This window comes from Lepus europaeus, chromosome 6, assembly GCF_033115175.1.
Source record: "Lepus europaeus isolate LE1 chromosome 6, mLepTim1.pri, whole genome shotgun sequence".
Lineage (NCBI taxonomy): Eukaryota > Metazoa > Chordata > Mammalia > Lagomorpha > Leporidae > Lepus > Lepus europaeus.
In genome coordinates this window covers 40,130,908-40,156,207 of record NC_084832.1, presented here as the reverse complement: position 1 = coordinate 40,156,207, position 25,300 = coordinate 40,130,908, and the positions used below count along the sequence as shown (strand labels likewise).

The following is a 25,300-nucleotide window of genomic DNA, read 5'->3' as shown; positions in this document are numbered from 1 at the left end:
GAACTTTTAATTCTGCTAAAATGCAGCTACTGAAATAACTGTTCTAACTCTAGATAACCATTCTTCTCCAGTCTTCCATCCTGATTGAAAAGCTACCTCCAGTTCATCTGTTTGTCATCTTAAAAGGACCTCCAGTCCTTTGTCTCTTTTATTTTCTCCTAATTTATCAGCCTTTCTGTGTTCCCTTGTCTCTCCTTCCTTTACAGCTAGGATTCCAAGGTCAGTCATTTTAAATATTCTCTTGCCCATATCCGAATCTTTCTGCCCATTTTGATTGATCTCCATATCTTTGACTTAAAATATTTTATAGAACACGTAGTTAACCTCTCAGTTTCTTATGAATAATGTGTGAGTAACTAACTTCCTCAATGGATTGTGGTAGGATTAAATGACTTACTATATATATATATAAATTATTTAGCCTAGTCTTCAACCCAGGAGATAAAAATTGTGGAGAAACTTTTAAAATTGTGTGGGTTTCTATGACCCTCTACTGACATTCTCTATGAATAACAGAAAACCAAATTCTAATATCAATCCCATTCTGACATTTAGTAGGGATTGTCTGCAGCTGCATTGCTGCAAGTTGCCAGTGATACTCACCACGCCAGGTTGTCTATTCATGTAACAGACACTTTGGTCACCAACCTGCCATGGGTCCTTAAGATGTCATATAGTCCAACTCTGAGTAAGCACACTTGTGAGCTTTAAATGACAGATACTTATGCATTTGAAATAATTGTAATGCACATTTAAATTTCAGAAATCTCCGAGAAGCAAGGGATAACGCTGTGGCTGAAAAAGACAGAGCAGTGATGGCTGAAAAGGATGCTTTAGAAAAACATGACCAGCTCTTGGACAGGTAAGCATCCTGAGGATAGAAATGTTAAAACCTTTCTACTGGGTTCTTATTAGTTCTTCTTTAAAAAATTATTGTAATGGAAGTAAAAATTTCATTTCAATTGAAATGTAGTTTATATATATTATTTTACATATTATTGCATGTAGTGGAAACATGATGTGGAGCAGTTCAGAACTTCAGACACTTTCTATATACCCCTTTCAGTACACATTGACCACTATCCCTCAAAAACAACCACTTTCTGATCTCTAACATATAGTTTAGTTTTTCATTTCTTTTTTTTTTTAAACGTGGCAACAGTGCTGGCTCTCCTGTTAGCCATGTGGTGTTTTTTTTTTTTTTTTAAAGATTTTTTTATTTATTTATTTGACAGGTAGAGTTACAGAGAGTGAGAGAGAGAGAAAGGTCTTCCTTCCGTTGGTTTACCCCACAAATGGCCGCTACGGCCAGCACTGCGCCTATCCGAAGCCAGGAGCCAGGCGCTTCTTCCTGGTCTCCTGGTGCAGGAGCCCAAGCACTTGGTCCATCCTCCACTGCCCTCCCGGGCCACAGCAGAGAGCTGGACTGGAAGAGGAGCAACCGGGACAGAATCTGGCGCCCATATGTGATGCCGGCGCCACAGGCAGAGGATTAGCCAAGTAAGCCACAGTGCCAGGCCCAGTTTTTCATTTCTTAGAATCAAAATAAATAGAATCATATAATATGTACTCTCTGTCTAGCAACTTTCACTTAACATTATATGTTTTCATCCATTCTGTTGGGTTAGTAGTTCATTCCTGATTATAGCTGAATATAAAGATACCTGTTTATTACCTTCACTTGCCAATGGTTATTTCAGACATGTCCAATTTGATCAACAAGATAAGAAAAAGTAAAGATAAACTTTCTAATAGAGTTGTGTTTATTTTTTAAGATTTATTTTATTTTCCTGAAGGGCGTAGTTAGAGAGAAGCTAGAGAGGTCATCATCTACTGCTTCACTCCACAAATGGCTGCAATGGCCAGGACTGAGCCAGGCCAAAACCAGGAGCCTGGAGCTTCACCTGGGTCTCCCACATGGATGTGGGGACCAAAGGATTTGGAACATCTTCCACTGCTTTCCCAGGTGCATTAGCAGAGAGTTAGATCAGAAGCAGAGCAGCCAGGACTCGAAGTGGCACCCATATGGGATGCTGGCACTACAAGCAGCGGCTTAACCCATTGCACCACAACACCAGCTCTCTATTATAGAGTTTTTTTAAATGCATTATCACCTGATACATTTTCTATCAGTAAAAGTGTTCAGGCATACTCTGGCCAAGCTGAATGTGCTTGGGAGGATTGAAGCATCAAGTGAGTAGCTTGATGAGTTTGAAGTCCCTTTTGATCTTGACATTATCTGTACAACAGCTTAAAAAGATAGACTAGTGGAGGGGCCGGCACTATGACACAACGAGTTAAAGCCCTGGCCAGAAGTGCTGGCATCCCCTATGTGCGCCGGTTCTAGTCCTGGCTGCTCCACTTCCGATCCAGCTCTCTGCTATGGCCTGGGATATCAGAAGATCCCCCAAGTCCTTGGGCCCCTGCACCCACATGGGAGACTCAGAAGAAAGTCTTGGCTCCTGGCTTCAGATCAGCACAGCTCCCGCTGTTGGAGCCATCTGAGGAGTGAACCAGCAGATGGAAGACCTCTCTCTCTGTCTCTAACTCTCTCTGTAACTCTGTCTTTCAAATAAATAAAATAAATATTAAAAAAAAAAAAGGACTAGTGGGACTGGTATTGTGGCATAGCTGGTAAAGCTGCTGCCTGCAAGGGATAATGCCTACAGTGCCAGCATCCCATATGGGTGCCAGTTCAAGTCCTGCCGCCCCACTTCTGATCCAGCTACCTGCTAATGTGCTTGGGAAAGCAGAAGATGGCCCAACTTCTTGGGCCCCTGCACCCACATTGCGGATCTGGAAAAAGCTCCAGGCTCCCAGCTTCAGATCAGCCCAGCTCTGGCCATTGTGACCATTTGGGTGTGAACCAGTGGATGGAAGACCTCTCTCTGCTTCTGCCTCTGCCTCTCTCTAATTCTGCCTTCCAAATAAATAAATAAATCTTGGGCGGGGGGGGGGGGGGGCTGATTAACTCACCATGCGAAAGAAATGATGAACCTAAGCTCCTTTGAAGGTATTAGTGAACAGATCTCCACAGTTACTGCATTTAAAAGAAAAAAAAAAAAAAGCCTAGAGGTTAGAACTGTTATTTGAAAAGATTTATTTATTTGAAAGGCAGAATGACAGAGAGACAGAGAGAGAACTTTCATCTAATGGTTCAGTCCCCGATGCCTGGAACAACTGGGCTGGGAGGTCAAACCCAGTAGCTAGGTTCTTGATCTGGTTCTTATGTGGGTGCTGGAGAGCCAAGTAATTGGGCCGTAATTCACTGCTTTCCCAAGTGCATTAGCAGAAAGCTAGATCACAAGAACAGTCTAGACTTGAACCAGGCACTCCAATATGAGATGCCCACATTGCAAGAAGTAGTATAACCTGCTTTGCCACAGCACCAGTCTCTTCCACTGAAATTCTTTTGAGTAGATTTGCCTGTGTGTTTGAATTCAAATTTTGAGAATATTTTGTATATTTTTTGTATGTAGTGAAACCAAGGGAAAATAGCCAGGTTGTCTGATTTTTTAGAGGTTGAGCTTTTAATATTCAAATGTGATTCTAGCTTGCATTGTATTAAAATTAGAGTAAACAAATGTTTTAATCTTTACGTGGGATGAAATTTGCCTGGATCATGCTTGCTTGTACAGTGTTCTACTCAAGAGTAATTAGTCTCATCTTTTTTGTTTATGTTAGAAGCTTTTCTTTATCAGATATCTCATTTTCTGGTTAAATAACATGTTTTTATCAAGAGATATGTAAAGAGACAGTGTGCCAGTTTGAAATGTGTGAAAAAAGCATTTTACTCAAGAACTTTAATTTGCTACAAAGGAAGGCATTTTTCTCAGGCATATGAAAGATGTGTGTGTCCCACTTCAAGCTCAACGATTTATCTAAAAATAAGTAACAAATACTCCAGTTTCATGGACATGAACATTTTCGTTCAAGTTCTGTTGCTTTGAGTCCTTGCACACAGTCTAAGTGTTCTTTCTGCCAAAAAGAAGAAATTTTTAGACTCAATCAGTGTGAGTAGTAAAGTAAGTTGAATATATTGTTGAATTTGTGGCATCCTCTATGGGAGGGCTATATTTGAATCTGAAGTATAAGCCTGCAATTCAAAATTAATTTTACTAATAAAATCTTTAGATTACAGTTTGTTTTAAAAAGTACCAGAATGTCCTTTGGTCTATAAGTATTTGTAAATGAATATTACTATAAGTTGTGTTTTCAATCCCACAACCTGCATGGTAATTGTAGACTTTTTGACCTGATTTTTTTTTTACTAGCAAAAGACAAAAGAGGGCATAGGAGATTAGATGAATAGAATAAGTGATTTTTATGTCATACTGAGCTAGTTTAAAAAAGCTTGATATAGAAACTAGCTGTCCTAAATTTCTGTTCAGTGCTTTATCCCCAAGAGCAGAGTAAGTTCAGTGTCCCTTTATTCTGCCTTTTTCATATTTCTATGTACTTTTTCCTTTGTTTATCTGTGTTAATCTGCTGCCTTCTTCAGTAGGCAAGGAAATATTTGTGTCATTTGCAAGAGCAATTCAATAGAATGAAGGATATTGATATTTCAAATAACAGCTATAGTATCATATAAACCTTTGTTTTACTTAAAGACTGATAATTTTATCATTATTATTCCTAATTTTCATGGTCATGCAAAAGAATCACATAATTCCTAATTTTTAATCCTGAATTGAAATACTTTTTTGTCATCCTCTTAGTGAGGGAAAGAATATACAACAAATTTATACTTCTTAAATAAAATATTTCAGTACCTAAACTTTTCCAAATTTTGATCATTTGAAATGTACTTTCATTAATGAACAACTCATGGGTTTCTGAGTTGGTAAAATTTTTTGTTACTTAATTTCTCTTAGTGCTTGCAGTCTACTATTTTCCAATAGGTTTATTTTGTTTATGTTGAAAATCTAGCTGCATGTTTTTCTGAAGTTTTCCCATAGCTTTTAAGCTACAATTCCCTTTAACGTATATTCATTTGGATAGGTTTATGTCTCAAACTGATTCATGACTTCCTAGGTCACCACAAGTGATTCCACTTCTTTCCCCGTAAAGGCTTTACAATTAGTGCTAATACAGTAGACTTGAAAGCATTAAGAAGTATCGTGCCGAGAGATGACAAATATCTGTTCCTTTTCAGTCTGACATAAAGCTCTAGAAGGAACTGATAAGAAAGTTCCAATTCAGATCACAGTGTATGGATTTTATTTTTATGCCACCTCTCATCTATCTTCCTTTTTTTTTATTAGAGTTTGGTCAAATCTGAAATCCCTTGTCACTCCAAGATCAATAGCCCTAGAGAATCCTTTAACTAACATTCATGGATAATTTATTGCTTTTAAGTGTGTGTAAGTGGCACTAGTTCTGAACTGATACACCTCTTCTCCCTACCTCAAAGGAATACATCTTGAATATTTTTGTGCAGCAAGTCAGAATACACACACACACACACACACTCACATACTGCCTTGATATTGTTTTCTTTGGATCAGTGTTTTTCCTTTTAGAAGGATGAGGGAGAGGTGAGGGATCTATGTCAGAAAATATCAGGAGAATTATTGATGGATGCCACAGTTGTTTACCTGAAATTCTGTGGGACAGAACATCTTTATACAGAAATGGACTATAATTATCAGCATTTTTTGTTGTTTAAATAGAATATTTGGTGTAGGGAAATGCTATTTCCATGCCACTGACATAAATTTCTCTACTCAATCCTAAATAATCAAATGACCATCATTCTCAGGAGATGAATTCACATTTTACTTACGAAATCAAGACTGTGTCTCAGTGTTCTATTTTGGTCTTTATTATTTTTAAAAACTTATTTAAAATAATGTCATATGTGTGTAAGAGCTTTTAGAATACTACAAAAAGTTCTTGCATATCTTTTATCCAGATTCTCCTCATTTTAACATTTTGCTAAATTTGTTTTATGTTTTTTGGTTTTTTTTTTATTTAACATTTTTTGATTAACATCTAATTCTTTTATATTTCTATGGCAGTTAATGCAGCATTTCAACACATATACACAGCATAAACCAGTCAAACCAGGCAACTAACCTTTCATTTCCTTATCCCTTCTTCCTATTTGCAGCCTGCCAGCTCCTCCCTTCCAGTTCTTTATACCGTGTATTATATGATTATGAACTGGAGTGTGCTGTGCAACACTGAAATTGGTTCCTTCTATATGACTATATTTTGATACCCATTATCCAGTCTCCCTCAGTTCTTCCTCCCTCTCTTTTCTCAGCCTCTAGTAATCACTATTCTAATTTCAGATCTACTATTTTTAATAATTTCCACATGTGAGAGAGAACATGCAGTATTCATTTCTGGCTTATTTCACTTAACCTAATGATCTGCAATCCCATCCAATTTTGCTGCAAATGTCAGGATTTTCCTGTTCTTTGTGACTGAATAATATTCCATTATGTACACAGACTAGATTTTTTTACCCATTCATCCATCAGTTGCTGATTATGTGTCTTATCTAGATTGATTGTGTATCTTATCTATTATAAATAGTACTGTACTGAACACGAGGGTGCGGATATCTCTTTCAAATGCAGATTTCATGTTCTTTGGATATGTACCTTGGAAGTGGAGTTGTTTAGTCATACGGTATATTTTAAGGTATTTGAGGCATCTCCATAATGGTTGCACTAGTTTTTATTCCTACCAACAGTATATTAAGGCTCCTTTTCTCCACATCCTTGCCAGCATTTGCTATTATTTATCTTTTTGATAATAGTCACTTACTAGATGTGATGATATCTCATTATGGTTTAGATTCTCGTTTTCCAGATGAAATTGAACACTTATTTCAGGTATTTTTTGGCCATTTTCATTATTTATTTTGAGAAATATTTATTCAGATACTTTGCCCATTTCTTCTTTTTTTTTAGTTGGGGAAGACAGATGTCAACATATCACTTCATTAATGTTTTATTTATTTATTTATTTATTTTTAAACTTTTATTTAATGAATATAAATTTCCAAAGTACAGCTTATGGGTTACAATGGCTTCCCCCCCCTCCCACCCGCAACCCTCCCCTTTCCCACTCCCTCTCCCCTTCCATTCACATCAAGATTCATTTTCAATTCTCTTTATATACAGAAGATCAGTTTAGTATATATTAAGTAAAGATTTCAACAGTTAGCCCCCACATAGCAACACAAAGTGAAAAAATATTGTTGGAGTACTAGTTATGGCATTAAATAACAGTGTACAGCACATTAAAGACAGAGATCCTACATAATATTTTTTAAAAAATTAATTAATTTTCTATGCAATTTCCAATTTAACACCAGGTTTTTTTTTTTTTTCATTTCCAATTCTCTTTATATACAGAAGATCGATTCAGTATATACTAAGTAAAGATCTCATCAGTTTGTACCCACACAGAAACACAAAGTATAAAAATACTGTTTATATTTATTCAGATACTTTGCCCATTTCTTAACTGGATTGTTTTTTGTTGTTCAGTTTTCTAGTCCCTTATATATTCTGGATAGTAATCCTTTGTCAATGAAGAGTTTACAAATATTTTCTACCATTCTGTCCGTTGTCTCTTCACTCTTAATTGCTCCCTTTGCTATATAGAAGCTTCCTAGTTTGATGTCATCCCATTGTCTATTTTTACCTTTGTTCCCTGTGCTTTTGGGGTCTAATAAAAAATATAATTGCTTATGTCAATGTCTTAAACTGTTTGCTCTGTGTTTCCTTCTAGTAGTGTCATAGCTTCAGGTCTACTAACCTACAGCTGTTATTGTAGGAAATGACTGACAGTGTTTTAAAAACTCAAGCCATACCTCTTTTCATGTCTTGTAAATTCAGATTTCTAGCTGCATAACTGACATTTTTATCCGAATGTTTCTCTGGAACTTTTAACTCAGCGTTTCTGAAATGAACTCAGCATCCTTTCACATTCACTCCTTTGAAAAGAAAAATTCACTTCAACTGACTTCACTTCTGTAAGCTGTACCACTATTTCTATTTGAATCCTCAGAATAATCATTCTTTCTCTTTGCTGTTATGTTTAACACCTCTGATATTTTGCACAAGGAGCCTTTAAAAATTTCATGAAAAAAATGAAATTAACTGATAAATTTTTCATGAGCTTTTTGAGATGCCATCATATATTCTACTCCACAGGGTCTCTGAATTCTTTTCAGTCCTGCTGTCATCATCTTGGATTATGTTCTCATTGCTTCTTGGCTAGTCTCATGTCGTAATTGTATACAGTAACCTCTTAATTGGTTGTTCCATCTTCCCCCATTCAGTTAATCCTCTTGCCCAGACCTGTTCTTCTTCTCATGGTTTTGAATTCTATCAGCATCATTTGCTCAGGCACTTGAACAATACAGCATGTAATTCACTATTTTCTCCTCTCATCTCCCTTCCCAATTATTTATCTATAGATATTTGTTGATACCTTCCATATGCCAGGCACAATGCTGAGGTAATGCATATACAGGTCTACATTAGCTCATAAACTGGAGATTCACCTACTGAGAGTCATTTGAGAGAAACAGCAAATTAACAGCTACATACATAACTATTGTGTTATAATTGTATATTTTGAGGATTATTATTAGCTAAGTTGCATAAGGAATAAGAATATTGGTGGAGTACCACGATAAAGATTCAAGAAAGGCCTCTCTGACACTTGAGCTAACTTCGTTGTGTTGATTCTAATTTCTAAATATATCTTATCATTTCCCGTCTCTTAATCCCAGGTGCCACTGCTTTAATTAAGCTTTAATTTTATGTTTTACCTATTAGCAGTAGTCTCTGAACTCTCTCTCTCTGATTTCAGTGTAGTCCCTTCTATTTTCATAACTCATTTTCTGAGAGTAAGAATTATAATCTTGACATTCAGTGGAATGGTGTCTAGACTTCACAACTTAGCATTTAAGGTCATTCACAATACTCTTTGCCTGTATTTTCAAAGTCAAATATTTCTTTTGATTTTCCCCTAAAAATTTCAAACAAATTGATCTCTTGCATTCTCTAAGCACATGCTGCTTTCTCTTCATCCTTTTATATGGTGTGGGCTTTTTGTTTGTTTGTTTTGCTAAGAATGATGTTTTCTCTTCTCTTATTTGTGTATCTTACCATTTATCTACTAGGTAGATGCCCATTAGTATATTAAGAGTGAACTCAGGGCCAGCACTGTAGGGTAGTGGGTAAAGCCATCACCTGCAGTGCCAGCATCCCATATGGGCACCGGTTCAAGACTCAGCTGCTCTGCTTCTGATCCAGCTCTCTGATATGGTCTGGGAAAGCAGTAGAAGATGGCCCAAGTCCTTGGGCCCCTACACCCACATGGGAGACCCGGAAGAAGATCCTAGCTCCTGGCTTTGGATTGGCGCAGCTCCAGCCAGTTGGGGAGTGGACCAGCGGATGGAGGAATTCTCTTGCTCTCTCCCTGCCTCTCCTTCTCTCTGTGTGTAACTCTTGACTTTCAAGTAAATAATCTTAAAAAAAAAAAAAAGTCAATGTTCACATTGTCACATCTATGAAACCCGACTTCCATCAGGAATTTTTAAGATTCTTTGCTGTATTGTCTGCTACTGCAGTTGTGTTTATTTATATGTCTTTTTCTCTTTGCTTCTGTAATAAGGCCGCCTTGTGTTTTGTTGTAAGTAGTTCTCAACAAGTATTTATCATTCTAATTTACTACAATTTTCTATCTTAATTTTGGCTTACAGTTTTCTATTGTGATGGTAATCTGAATGCTATGTTGAATATTCTGGGCCATCAGTTCTCTTCCTCATTTCACAGTGGCTCCCAGTTCTAGATGAATTTCAGTCACCTGGAAACTCCTTTTGTTTTACAAGACTGTTCTTTTGCCACCATCAACTTTTAGTAAATAAGGATCTCTGCAAAGGAAGTCCAGGAATGTGTGCTTCTCAAAAAGCTCCCCAGTTGACCCTGATGGATGCCTTCCTCAAATGCATATTTGGGAAGCACTGTACTATAATAGTTTTTTAAAACGCCTTGTAAATTTGCATACTAATTATTTGCAATTTACTAAGTATTTGCAGTACTAATTATTACTATTGAATGCTGTGCCTTCCTTCGAGTCTTACCAGCCTTCTCAAGTAAAAAGTAAGCTTCTTATCTATGTCTAATACCTTAGTACCCAAAGGTTTAAAAGAACTTTAGGAAATGATCATAGGAAATATGTTGGTTATCTTGCTCAAACATTGCATTCAGAACAAGTGCCAGAAATCTTGAAGCATGCAAATGTCCTTATTCTCTGAAGTGTTGAAAAGGAAGGATTCCAGAAATCATGTACCAGTAAATTTGAATGCAACCCACCATGAATGTTCTAAAGCATATTATTACACAGTTAGTGAGCATTTAGAAAAGGAAATGGTGAAAACCAAATGATACCCTTAGTGGACTATTAAGTCTTGACAAACTATTTCTTCTCTTTTTTGAGGTATTTGTTAGAACCTCTTTAGGAGAATGCCAGTGGTAGAAGGAATTCCATTTGAAGCAAAAGATCATAAAGATAAAAAGATCTTTGGCAATACATGGAACAATGTGAAGTAAATAACAATATAATTAAGTGACAAATTTAAAACAGCTAAATGGATTTAAAACAGATTAAATCTCAATTTCCAAAGACTATTCATTTGTAGATTAATTTAGACATTACTGATAAGCATAGTGGCAGGGTGGGGGACAAAAAGAGGGTTTGCTTTTGTAACTTTTGATGATCATGATACAGTTGATAAAGTTGTTGTTTAGAAATACCGTACTATTTAGACAAGGTCATAAAAGACAGAGTGAGGATAGTAACCAATGATCCTAAGAGTGGCGTTTACCAGTTTTGAACAATTATACAGCATTAAGTGGGGGAAGAGGACCATCAGTACACACAGGTTGGGAGTAGAGCCATTGGTGGTAGAGTAGAGGTTATGATTACAAAGGAATGAGGCCCAAGGACAGAGTCATTATTAGAGGAGCTAAGAAAGGTGCTGTCTAAGCTACAAGTAAGTTTTCTGATTGAGAGGCAAATAGAACCTGATAGAAGGGGCTTGATAATAATCTGGTGGGCTTTAGGCCTTGTAAGTTCAGAGGCCCAGACCTATCTATCTCTTCACATGGGGTATATCCTAAGGGAGGTGTGAACCTCCTAGGGGAAGGCACTCTGTTGACTTTCATTACTTGGCTGGCCTGGGAGGAGAGCTGGCCAGGTCAAGGCAGGGGGCATCTCTAACAAGAAATTTACAGTTCTGCCTGCAATGTTGCTGACCCTACTTGGCCATCCCCTCAGCTGCAGTGGTCACTTTGGAAGTTGGGCTGAGTGAAGGGCTTTTCAGCTTAGAGCCAATAAGATCTGTGGCTCTGACCTGGGCATCCTTCGACTCCAGGGCAGGTCCATTTCCAGTGATCCAACTCTTGGCAGAGCTGCCAGGGCTCTTCACAAGTTGACTTCTGCTGAAGCCCAGGCTTACCACATTGAAAGCCACTGCAGTGGACTGGCCTGTTGGGTCTCCTTGAGGGCAGATCACTGTACAGATCAGCCATTATTAGGCCTGCCACCCATTGCTTCTGATGCCGAGCTTTCTTTTCCTCCTGGTTTGTGTTAAAGCAGACCATAGGATGCAAGTCAAGGGAGTGCCCGTGTCCCATCTCTAATCTTCGGTGGCCTGAACTACAAGTCTATAGTCACAGGCATGTTCTGTAGTAGTTTTTCTAAGGTAGACAATGCCCATGAGGAAAATTATATTCTCACTTTAAAACTTTCTTTCCCTTTGGTCTGAAAGGGAGGTTTTTTCTACTTACTGTATACTTGGCTGATCAGAGTCGGCAAACTTGGAAGGCTTCCATAGCCTTGGCAACTCATGACGACAGCCTAGGATGGTTACTGGCGCCATAAACTAGAGTGTCAATTTGTTGGGTCAACAACAGGAGCCACTGTGCACTTGCTCCTCATGTGGGATCTCTGTCCTTAATGTGCTATACATTTTGATTTAATGCTATAACTAGTACTCAAACAGTATGTTTCACTTTGTGTTTCTATGTGGGTGCAAACTGTTGAAATCTTTATACTAAATTGATCTTCTGTATATAAAGAGAATTGAAAATGAATCTTGATGCAAATGGAAGGGGAGAGGGAGCGGAAGAGGGGAGGGTTGTGGGTGGGAGGGAAGTTATGGGAGGGGGAAGCCATTGTAATCCATAAGCTGTACACTGGAAATTTATATTCATTAAATAAAAGTTAAAAAAAAAATACCGTACTATTAATGGGCATAGTTGTAAAATGAAAAAAAGCCGTTTCTAAGCAGGAGATGCAGTCTGCTGCTGGATCACCAAGTGCCTGGGGAGGTGGGCCTGGCAACTTTATGAGTAGTGGGGATAACTCTGGAGGTGGCAGAAGTAATTTTGGCCGTGGTGGAAACTTTGGTGGAAGAGGAGGCTATGGTGGTGGAGGTAGTAGCAGCAAAGGAAGTTATGAAGGAGAGAGAGCGAGGACATGTCAGGAAAGCTGCAGGTTCCTTTGAGACAGTTGTCCCAAACACATTAGAGGAACTGTAAAAATCCACTACAGAAGGAATGATGATCCTTAGTCAGAAAAGCTACTGCAGCTTAAACAGGAAACACTTCTTGTTCAGGACTGTCATAGCCACAGTTTGCAAAAAGTGCAGCTATTGATTAACGCAATGTAATGTCAGTTACGTATACATTCCTGGGGTCTTTTATCTATTATAGCTTTGTCTTTTCTTTTTCTTCTCATTACATAAGACATATTGTCCTGTAAATTATGGTAGAGGTACCAGGAATAAAAAAGTAAAGAATTTTTAACTTTTCAATATTTGTATAGTTTAATTTTTTTATAATTTAGTATAGAATGTTTAACATAATGCAGTTTTGAAGGTGTTTCCTTGTGAGTTAACAAGTAAAGAAGATTACTCTTAATTACTATTTTGTATGAGTTTTGCTAAAATTAACCATAAAGAATCACCTGCTGACTTGCGAGTTAAGAGGAATCTATTCTCCCAATTTCCAAACCATAGTATGAATGGGCACTGATGTGGAGAGAATAGATATTTGTATGTTTGCCTTGTGTGTTTTACATAAAAAGCATTGGGTATTTAAATTAGCATATTTGTGAGTTTGATAGTGTTAAAACTGCATTCAAATGAAAATCTCAAAATTACTTAAAAAAATAAAGACATTACTAATTCAATGTTTTCAGAGTGTGTATGCGATTTTTGTCAATCTTTCCTTAAATCAGATTGGTTAAACCTAGATTTCAGGGCCAGCACCATGGCATAGTAGGTTAAGCCGCCACCTGCGGTATTGGCACCTCAAATGAGTCCTGGTTCAAGTCCCAGCTGCTCCAGTTCCAGTCAAGCTCACTGCTAATGGCTTGAGAGGACAATGGAGGATGGGCCAAGTGCTTGGGCCCTTTGCACTCACCTGGGAGACCCAGAAGAAGCTCTTGGCTCCTGGCTTGGGATGAGCCCAGCTCCAGCTGTTGCAGCCATTTAGGGAGAGAACCTATGGAAAGACCTCTCTGCTTCTCCTTCTCTCTGTAACTTTGCCTCTCAAATTAAAAAAAAAAAAAAAAAAAAAAAAGATTTCATGGTGAGTCCTATGCAAAATAATGATAGTGCTGTTCAAATTTCACAATTTCAACACATCTCCATTTCAGTTACAAATTCAATAAAGTGAGCATCTTATACCCCATTTTGATATCTGTCCTCCATTAGCAGTGATTACCAGGAGAATAACTGTAAATTAGCTAGATTTTTCAGAAAATCATAGGCCAGGCAGGAAACACTGACCTGTGGCTTAAACAGGATTTTTTTTTCTTTTATTTTTTTTTATTTTATTTATTTATTTATTTATTTTTTTATTTTTGACAGGCAGAGTGGACAGTGAGAGAGAGAGACAGAGAGAAAGGTCTTCCTTTTGCCGTTGGTTCACCCTCCAATGGCCGCCGCGGTAGCGCGCTGCGGCCGGCGCACCACGCTGATCCGATGGCAGGAGCCAGGTGCTTCTCCTGGTCTCCCATGGGGTGCAGGGCCCAAGGACTTGGGCCATCCTCCACTGCACTCCCTGGCCACAGCAGAGAGCTGGCCTGGAAGAGGGGCAACCGGGACAGGATCGGTGCCCCGACAGGGACTAGAACCCGGTGTGCCAGTGCCGCAAGGCGGAGGATTAGCCTATTGAGCCACGGCGCCGGCCTTTTTTTTTTTTTTTTTTTTTATTAAACTTTTATTTAATGAATATAAATTTCCAAAGTACAGCTTATGGGTTACAATGGCTTCCCCCCTCCCATAACTTCCCTCCCACCCGCAACCCTCCCCTTTCCCACTCCCTCTCCCCTTCCATTCACATCAAGATTCATTTTCAATTCTCTTTATATACAGAAGATCAGTTTAGTATATATTAGGTAAAGATTTCAACAGTTTGCCCCCATATAGCATCACGAAATGAAAAAAATACTGTTGGAGTACTAGTTATAGCATTAAATAACAGTGTACAGCACATTAAAGACAGAGATCCTACATAATATTTTTTTAAAAAATTAATTATTTTTCTATGCCATTTCCAATTTAACACCAGGTTTTTTTTTTTTCATTTCCAATTCTCTTTATATACAGAAGATCAATTCAGTATATATTTAGTAAAGATCTCATCAGTTTGTACCCACACAGAGATACAAAGTGTACAAATACTGTTTCAGTACTAGTCATAGCATCACTGCACATTAGACAACACATTAAGGACAGATCCCACATGTGAACTCCTGTTGCTTACTTAACAATTTGACACTCCTGTTCATGGTGTCAGTAATCTCCCTAGGCTCTAGTCATGAGTTGCCAGGGCTATGGAAGCCTTTAGAGTTCGCTGACTTTGGTCTTATTCCGATAGGGTCATAAGCAGGAATTTTTAAAATTCAGTTGTTGCGCTAATCCTCCGCCTTGCGGCACTGGCACACCAGGTTCTAGTCCCGGTTGGGGCGCCAGATTCTATCCCGGTTGCCCCTCTTCCAGGCCAGCTCTTTGCTTTGGCCCAGGAAGGCAGTGGAGGATGGCCCAAGTCCTTGGGCCCTGCACCCGCATGGGAGACCAGGAGAAGCACCTGGCTCCTGGCTTTGGATCAGTGCCGGCCGCAGCGGCCATTGGAGGGTGAACCAATGGCAAAAAAGACCATTCTCTCTGTCTCTCTCTCTCTCTCACTATCCACTCTGCCTGTCAAAAATAAAAAAAGTTCAGTTGTTGCAGACATAGAAAGAAAAATGCCATGTGTTCACCCTTATGTGGGAACTAAAATTTAAAAACTTAAAGAAATGCCTGTGTGTATCAGTTTTGCTGCAAATAGTGTTTAAAACTTTGTTTTAAATCTTTTGTCAAACAAATTGTTAACAGTTACATACTATCATAATTTTCATGATCTCTGTTTTAAAATTCACTTTATATGACTGAAGTTGAATGTTTTTCATTTGATTATTGTTTATCCCCTTGCCTATATTCCTGCTGAACTATGATCTTTTAGCTTTTTATTTGTGGATCTCTTTACCTAGTAGAGCATTAAGCCTTTGATTATAATGTAAATTAAAAATATATGCTCTCAAAAATAACAAAAAAAGAAGAAAAATAGAAATCTTCAATCTACTGGCTCACTCCCCAAAATGGTTGCCACCTCATCTGGGCTTCCCAGTGGTGTCAATGGCCTAAGCACTTGGGCCATCTTCCTATGTTTTCCCAGGCGCATTAGCAAGGAGCTGGAACACAGAGCATCCTGGGCTTGCCTTGCTGGCAACAGCTTAACTGGCAAGCCACACCAATTCCAATTTTTCTTCTGCGATGTGATTTAGATTCTCAACTAGGAATGATAGTTCGGGATAAAGCAAATAATTGGGTTGCAAATTGACTAGCTGTAAAACAGGTGACTATGCAGAGAAAAATACTTGCTACCCCCATGAATTGAATGGGGGTTGTTTAAATTCTGAAGAGCTGTGATAAAAAAATTTTTAGTCTAAACTTACTTTTTCACCATTTTGGTTAATGCTCCCAGAAGGAGAAAAATAAATATAAAACCTGAGAGATAACAACATATAAATTTCCGGCCGGCGCCGCAGCTCACTAGGCTAATCCTCTGCCTGTGGCGCCATTACCCTGGTTCTAGTCCCCTGTTGGGGCGCTGGATTCTGTCCCGGCTGCTCCTCTTCCAGTCCAGCTCTCTGCTGTGGCCCAGGTCCTTGGGCCCTGCACCTGCATGGGAGACCAGGAGGAAACACTTGGCTTCTGGCTTCAGATTGGCACAGCGCACCAGCCACAGTGCACCAATTGTAGCGGCCACTTGGGGGGTGAACCAACAGAAAAAGGAAGACCTTTCTCTCTGTCTCTCACTGTCTAACTCTGCCTGTCAAAAAAAAACCATAAATTTCCAATGCCATAAACATGACAATAGGTACAGGAATTTAGAAAAGCACAAAGATTAAGTTCTAGACTCACTTCTCACAACCCCAGCTTTCTCTCTTTCTCTCCTCCTTCAAGTAAGTAAATTACTGAGCAGTAATTAGTATTTCCTAATCTTTGAATTCATCAGATAATGGGACAATCCAAATCATGTCTCATTAAACATGAAAGAGACTGAAAAACAGAGTCCCATTTAGACTATGTTGATCATAAAATGCTAGCTTGGCTAGAACTACCTTCATTAAAAAATTAAGTGATTGTTGGGGGAAGGGGATTAGAGAAACAAGTATGAAACATAAGTAAAGATTTATTTAAATAGAGATAAGTCTAGTATGAAAGCTATAAAAAATAAAGAGAACATATAAAGGATTTGTTCTAGGTCTAAAAAATTTATTATAGCCTATTCACAACTGAAGAAATGTTTTTAATGATTTTATTTATTTGAGAGACAGTTACAAAGAGAGAGACAGGGAGACAGGGAGAAAGGTGTTCCATCCACTGGTTCACTCCGCATATGGCTGCAACAGCCGAAGCTGAGCTGATCTGAAGCCAGGAGCTATGTGTTTCTTCCAGGTTTCTCATGCAGATACAGCAGCCCAAGCACTTGGGCCATCTTCTGCTGCTTTCCCAGGCCATAGTAGAGAGTTGGATCGAAAGAGGACCAGCCAGGAAAAGAACTGGCACGTGTATGGGATGCAGGCACAACAAGTGGAGACTTAGCCTACTATGCCACAGCTCTCGTCCCCACAACCAGGGAAATTTAAGAAAGCATAGAATCTTTTTTTTTTTTAAAGATTTTTATTTATTTATTTATTTGACAGGTAGAATTACAGACAGTGAGAGGGAGAGACAGAGAGAAAGGTCTTCCTTCCGTTGGTTCACCCCCCAAATGGCCACTACGGCTGGAGCTACCCCAATTCGAAGCCAGGAGCCAGGTGCCTCTCCTGGTCTCCCACACGGGTGCAGGGCCCGAGCACTTGGGCCATCTTCCACTGCCTTCCCGGGCCACAGCAGAGAGCTGGACTGGAAGAGGAGCAACCGTAACTAGACCCCGGCGCCCATATGGGATGCCAGCACCGCAGGCGGAGGATTAACCAAGTGAGCCATGCATGGCACCGGCCCCCAAGAATCTTTAAAGCCAACAATATGGCAAAGAATGAGATGGAATGATAAAGTTAAAGAGAAAAATTCCTATGAAAAATGATAATACAAAGCTTAAAATGGAAAAGCAGTGAGGTGTGTATTAGGAATCTGGAAAACCAAATTGATGAGGGAGGTTTATAAAGAAAAGAAAGAAGGGAGCGAGTTAAAATGGTAAAAAAGTAATAGAGAAGAATGACACACAACATATATTCACATTTAGAAAATGTGCCAAAGAGAAGAAAACAACAAAATAGGAGAGAAAAAAAATAATGCAGTAAGGTGAAAATTTGTTCTGAAATAAGAAATCTGCAATTTAAAAGAATTTACCAGATTCTGGGTTGCAGAAAACAGCAATGTGAAAAATCCAAGTGAAGCTATTGAAGATGGATATTAAAGGAACATTATTAGAAGCATCTGGGCTTGATGAATGAGTCTTTTACTATGGAAAAAATAAATCTCTTAGAGCTCAATTTTTCCTCTACAGCTATACTTAATTCATTCCACAATAGTCATTAACAATGTACTTTGTGCCAGGTACTGTTTCTAGACACTGGATTTAAGAATTTAGCAGGATGAAAGGTACATAAAAGTAAGCAACAAATTAAGATAAATTTTAGATAATATCAGTTATTTGAATAGTATAAAACATAGTGTTCTGCACTGAAGTTTGCCATTTGAGTGGTGAGAAGGAGCCCGTCATATGAGGACTCCTGAAGCATATTACTCATGTGGCCTTCCTGAAAATCCTGCTTGAACTCGTAACCTCACAAACCAAATGAAAAAATCAAGTAACTCTTGAATTGGGATGTCAAGTTGTAAAAGAACTGATAGTGACTATTTAGTGTAAAATGAAATCGTAACTATCATTTTGCTTGCAAACATATTGTAATTGTTAAGGGGAAACTACCACAAAAAAGGGATAATTTAACAGAAGTAGAAAATCACAGAAACTTACAAATAAAATTATGAAATTGATAAGAGGAAACCATGTTTATATGTATAATATATGTAATTTCCTCAGATTTCATGAGCTAATTAATAGTTTTATCAAGAAATATGTTTAAGCATCTCACTTAAAGTAATGAGTGGAATCATTAATTAGAAAGACTATATATTTTATGTATTACCATAGGAGAAAACAATAAGCAGACATAAGCCTTATAACAAAGACAAAAACCACAGCTAGGAAACAAGGAGAGAAAACATAAAATAAGGTGAAAGAAGACAACTGAACATATCTTTCCAACAATTGTAAATATGACAAACTACCTATGAATGTAGGAAAAGAAATATAATTTGATTTAAAAATTATGTTCTTCCCACTTCAATATATAACTCACAAAATTGACAAATGTTGATAATTATAAATGCTGAATAATAGCTACGCAGGGATTCACCATACTTGTTTGTTATTCTTGTGTTGGATTATTTCCAAGTAAAAATTTATAAACAAAAAAGAAAACTACAGTGGGAGAATATATGCAAAATGGAATAATGTTGAATTAGAAGATCATAATATGTGATATAAATATTTGTTAGTCATTAAAAATGAAAATAGATAAAAAGACAAAAATGATACAGGATCTAAAACTGTTCAAAGATGTTTTATTAAATATTGTTTTAAAGTAATAATTCAGAAGCTGGTGAATCCTTTTGTGCTGGCAATGTATACACACTAAAGATATGCTCAAGAGCCTTTATGTGTCAAGTTTCCGAGAGGGAAAGTGCTTTTTGTCCCACTTCAAGTTTCATCCCTGCACCCAAACAGCTTAACTATAGTCAGAAGTCTGAGATTTGGGGATAGGGATAGTATCTAGATAAAGTCTTGGGTAAACAAGTATCCATGCATAGGAATCTTCACTATTCATGGACAATGTGTAATGTAACAAGAAATTCGGGGATTTCAAAATGTTTGCACCAAAATAGCTTTTAAAATTGTATGTATTTATTTGAGGGGTAGAGTTACAGACAGAGGGAAAGGTAAAAAGGTTTTCCATCTGCTGGTTCACTCCCCAGATGGCCGCAGCAGCCGGAGCTGGGCTGATCCGAAGCCAGGAGCCAGGAGCTTCTGTCAGGTCTCCCACACAGGTGCAAGGGCCGAAGCACTTGGGCCATCCTCCACTGCTTTCCCAGGCCATAAGCAGAGAACTGGATTGGAAGAGGAGCAGCCAGGGTATGAACCAGCGCCCAAATGGGATGCTGACACTGCAGGCGGAGACTTAGCCTACTACACCACAACACCAGTCCCATTACTTAACTTTTAATTCCATCTTTCCAGGAACTTTCTGAAGTAACATTGTATACTTCAATGAGGTTTTTACCTCAGTTCCTGCTTTATACACAATTGATGAAGCAAGGAAACAAAACTCAGAAAACCTAGAATCATATTACTAATTCATAAACACTTGTTAATTGGAAGTAGCAGAAGGCCAAACTAAAATTATGATTATAGGGGCTGCCGTTGTGACACAGTAGGTTAAGCTGTGGCCTGCAATGCTGGCACCCTGTACCAGAGTCCTGGTTCAAGTCCTGACTATTCCACTTCCAATCCAACTACCTGCTAATGCTCCTGAGAAGACAGCAAATGATAACCCAAATACTTGGGTCCCTGCTACCTGTATGGGAGACCCAGGTGGAATTCCTGGTTCCTGGAATCAGCCTGGGTAAACCCTGACTAAGATGGCCATTTTGGGAGTGAACTAGCAGATAGAAGATATTTCTCTCTCTCTCTCTCTCTCTGCTTCTCATATAAATAATTCTTTTAAAAAGTTATGATTATGGATATGTATTTAAGAATGTGACTCCTTTTTTAGCTTTGAAAGAATGTGCTGCATCTTACAGACCTTTTTAGGAAGGAAGAAGACAGAGTGTTCTATAGTCTTTTTCGAAGTCAGTCAGCTGCCTCACAAATGTGTAATTTTGGGTCACAGTGCAGAAAGTAGATTGAATCAATACAAATAAGTAAGTGCTACTAGAAAAACAACTCAAATACCTGCCCCTCTGATGACATATCAATAACATCGTGTTTGTAAATAAAGGAAAATACATTATTATATGTGCACATTTTTAAGAGTTTCTTAGAAATCTAGAGTAGATGAATTATGCATATGAACTGAACCAGAGAGAGAGTTTATACAGTTTCCTTTATAGGATGCCGCTCTGTTGCTTTGGGGGAAAGTTTTCATAGATTTACATTTGGTAAATATACCCAGGTCCAAAAACAAGATGTCTAAAAAGTCGGAATGCCAGCTAACTAAATCAACTCATAAAAAAGCAAAGTTAAAAGCAAGATATTTTCCACGATTATTTTAAAATATGATGTTTACTGGAAGGAAAGTCCAGAGAATTACCACAGATGAAGTGTGAGTGTATTTCTCCCACTTGTAAATGAGCTCTTATTTCCTACAGTGTATATTCTGGTCCACAATGAGTCATTTTCAACATGTTTCAATTTAACTCCTAATACATTTTTAAACTTGGCAGGCATATTTAGATGAACATTACTTCCAGTTTTAGAGACTATTTCTAAGTTATATTTCAGTCTTGCAGTCATCATGAAAAGTTCTTTCAGTAAAAAGGAAACAGGATTGATTGGAAGTGTACGTTTTGGAGAAGCCAAAAAAATGGTTACCATTTTTAAATCTTGTTACTACAAAAACTGTCTTAACATGTTAAAATATTGTACTTGTGAGGTCCTTTTTATTCATAGAAGATGCTTAAGAAAAGATATAATTTATTGTGGATAATAATATATTATTCATTAAATTCTTATTGTGCTTCATACGTTCTTAGTATTGTATATGGATGAACTTTTTAAATGCATACATACTAGGTAGTAGTTTATTTTCCACAAACTACTTCAGGCCTCATTTCTGCTATAGAACATGGAGCCTGGCATATTTCTGGACATATAACTAGTGCTACATGAGTGGTTGTAAAAGCTAATGACTATATGGAGAATTTTACAGATTGCCAAACCTCAGAAGTATTTAATAATTATCATTTATAAATGTGTACGATCCTATGAATCTCCTAGCAGATTTCGTGTTGCCAACCCTGTACTGTTACTTTTTAAATCTGCTCCATATTTATTACAGCTATTTTTACCTTATACTGTATTATTTTTAACACTCTAAAAATTCACAAAAACTTTAGATTTGGAAAAAAAACCTTAAAAGATCATTGAAAACATTCCACTTATTCTGAGAATGAGGAAACAAGTCTATGGAGGTTATGTGACTTGTCCTCAGTTACACTGTTATTAGAAGCAGAACCAGAATTAGACATCTGTTTGTTTTGTTTCCATCCCAGTTGTTCAGTCTGCCACACCACTATGTCATGCTTATTAGTAAACAGTGTGTGAAACATAATGGTGTATGATGTTGAATAGTATCAGTACATACAGATTTTTGCTTTCAAATATATAGATATTTAAAAACAGTTCATAACTATGCTATATTAATTTGCTATAGAAGCGATGATAAGTTACCAGAACATGGTGACCTAAAACTGTAGGAATTTATTTTCATGTATCTGGAGGCCAGGACTCTGAAACCAGGGTGCTGACGTGGCTTTACTCCCTCTGAAGGCTCCGGGGAAGCTCTCTCTTTGTCTCCTCTACCTTCTGGGGGCTCTGTGGTTTTTTGGCTTCTTTGACTTGTGACCACCTCCCTCATTTCAGTCTCTACCTCCGTCTTCATGTAACCTTCTCTTTTCTGTGCCTCAGAAGCGTACACCTGATCACATTTATAACCTAACCAGGTGATCCAAGACAGGATTCCCATCTCAAGGTATTTAGTCACTTGTAGAAAGACCGTTTTTCAGGGCCAGCACCGTGGCATAGAAGGTTAAGCCTATGCCCGCAGCACTAGCATCCCATATGAGCACCTGTTCAAGGCCTGGCTGATCCACTTCTGATCCAGCTCCCTGATAATGCTTCTGGGAAAGTAGTGGAGAATGACCCAAGTCCTTGGGCCCCTGCACCCATGTGGGAGACCTGGAAGAAGCTCGGGACTCCTGGTTGCAGTTTGGCATAGACCCAGCTGTGGCAGCCATTTGGGGAGTAATCCAGCAGATAGAAGTTTTCTTTCTCTCTCCTTCAGTCCACTAGTTCATTCCCCAAATGGCTGCAACAGCTGGAGCTGGGGTTGATCCGAAACCAGGAGCCAATGCAGGGACCCAAAGACTTGGTCCATCCTCCACTGCTTTTTCAGCAGAGAGCTGGATCAGAAGTGGAACAGCCAGAACTTGAACCGGCGCCCACAGGGAATGCCAGCTCTGCAGGCAGCACCATCACCTGCTACACCATAGCACCAACCCCCAATAAATATTTTTTTTAAATAAAGGCTGTTTTTCCAAGAAAGGTAATATTACAGATTTTGCAGATTAGGACAGGAATGTATCTTTGGGGGAGGCAACCATCCAGCTCACTACATATATCTGTAAGTCATGTTGGTTATATTTATTTGTGTCTTTCAATGGGAGTAATATTTTATTGTAAATTTTCAACCAGAATTTTATAAGGTATCTGCTAATCTAAGGAATTATTAATAACATTTCATATTTCTGAGAATTATCTTTCCAACCTACTGGTGTGTAATTTAGCAAATAATTAACTTTTGAGCAAAGTGGTACCTTAGATGTTCTAGACTGTACCTTATGATTTATGGCATTTATTTATTTTTAATTAAAAGTTGTCCTGTATCCTGTGTGACTTTTAAATGTATTATTATTTGTTATTATTATTGCTAGTTTTGAGAGTCAGAGAAACAGAGAGAGGATGTTCCCATCCTGTGGTTCACTCCTCAGATGTCCATGATTTCAACCTGGCTCAGCCCAACTGTTGCAGTCATTTAGGGGAATAAACCAGCAAATGGAAAATATCTCTCTGTCCACCTTTCAAATAAAATGAATAAAATATTTTGATTTTTACTATAAGTAAAAAAATAGATGTATCCAATACATAGATCTATGCCTCATAAATTATAATTAAATAAGATTTGTATACAGTTTTAAGTTTTCAATAAATGTTCACTATTATTATTTATTGTCATTTTGTTAGTTGATTTTTAAAGTAAGATATAGCTTTATTCTCTGTTCATTACCATAAAGATTGAACAGTCTCCTAGTAGATCTGGTAATAGATCCTAGTAGATCTATTTTTTGCAGATGGATAATCATCACTGTTAAAAAGCTCTCTAAACAACAAAGTCCTGATCCTCAGCTTATAATATATTCTAAATGTTACAAATTTATATTATTCTGCTTTTAATTATCTTTTTATAAGTTTTAAAAATCACACTCATGTGTTTTAAAATCAATGTCTTTTCTTATAACTTCAAGTCAATGTGTTTTTATTTCTATCTTTATTCATTTGTAAAAAATGGAAATGATTTAATGCATCTTCAAACAGCAAAGCTTAAGAGATGAGTGGGTATTGTGGCACAGCAGATTTAAACCTCTGCTTTGGACACCTACGTGCCTTGTTGGAGTGCCTACTTCTAGTCCCAGTTAGTCTGTGCTTCCTGCTAATGAACCTGGGAAGCAGTAGAAGATGGCCCAAGTACATGGGTTCCTGCCACCTGCGTAGAAAACCCAGCCCTAGCTATTGCAGGCATTTATGAATAAAGATTCATTCTCTCTCTCTTTCTTTCTTTCTTTCTCTCCCTCTCTCCCTCACTCTCTTTCTCATTATACTTTTCTTGGTCACTCTGCCTTTCAAATAAATATTTTTAAAAAGATTTAAGAAGAAAGATACATAATACATATCTGTTAGTAGAATTCAAATGTTTTCTTTTAATTCACTAAAACCCCAAATGTGAGTTTTTGTTAACTAAATTATTCATAGATTTTCTGAATGTAATGATGCTTATCAGTTCTCAAAAAAATTTTTTTGGGAAAATCAAAGCTCAAAAATACCCTCTAAGGCCGGCGCCGTGGCTTAACAGGCTAATCCTTGGCCTTGCGGTGCCGGCACACCAGGTTCTAGTCCCGGTTGGGGCACCGGACTCTATCCCGGTTGCCCCTCTTCCAGGCCAGCTCTCTGCTATGGCCCGGGAAGGCAGTGGAGGATGGCCCAAGTCCTTGGGCCCTGCACCCGCAAGGGAGACCAGGAGAAGCACCTGGCTCCTGGCTTAGGATCAGCGAGATGCGCTGTCCGCAGCGGCCATTGGAGGGTGAACCAACGGCAAAAAGGAAGACCTTCCTCTCTGTCTCTCTCTCTCACTGTCCACTCTGCCTGTCAAAAAAAAAAAAAAAAAAACCTCTAGGGTATATTTCCTTCCCCCCATGCAAGAGTGCACCCAGATCAATCTAGTCTAATAGACTGTCCATAATCATCTACCTGTAAATGAAATGTTAGTTTTGCAGTAGTTTCTAGAAGTACTTTACAGGAAAGCCAAGCTATGGTAAATAGCCTGTCATTTCTGAGAATGGAATGTTCTGTATGTTAGTGCCACAAAACATGTCTATTCTTATTCATCATCTTTTGCCATTGGTTAAACTATGCATTTGATCCAAAACAAGTTAACAGATGTTTAAATAAGAAATGTATGTTGTGAAACTCAGTCATTTGTATGTTGTAAACAACTTTTGAGTGCAAAGAAACAGCACTTACAAGACATAAGTTGGATTTTTCTTTTAATAAAAGCAATGATCTCTAATTTTGAAAATTAAAACTATGGACTA

The 25,300-nt window shown here is 38.0% G+C and overlaps 1 protein-coding gene across 2 annotated transcripts in view; it reads left to right on the top strand.

The window, feature by feature from the left end:
- Positions 1 to 25,300, top strand: part of PIBF1 (progesterone immunomodulatory binding factor 1) — a 243,766-nt gene that overhangs the window by 64,764 nt on the left and 153,702 nt on the right. For both annotated transcript variants that reach the window (XM_062195303.1, XM_062195302.1), the window contains exon 10: positions 764 to 862. In XM_062195303.1, the coding sequence (XP_062051287.1) occupies positions 764 to 862 (99 nt within the window). The remainder of the gene's footprint in view (positions 1 to 763; positions 863 to 25,300) is intronic.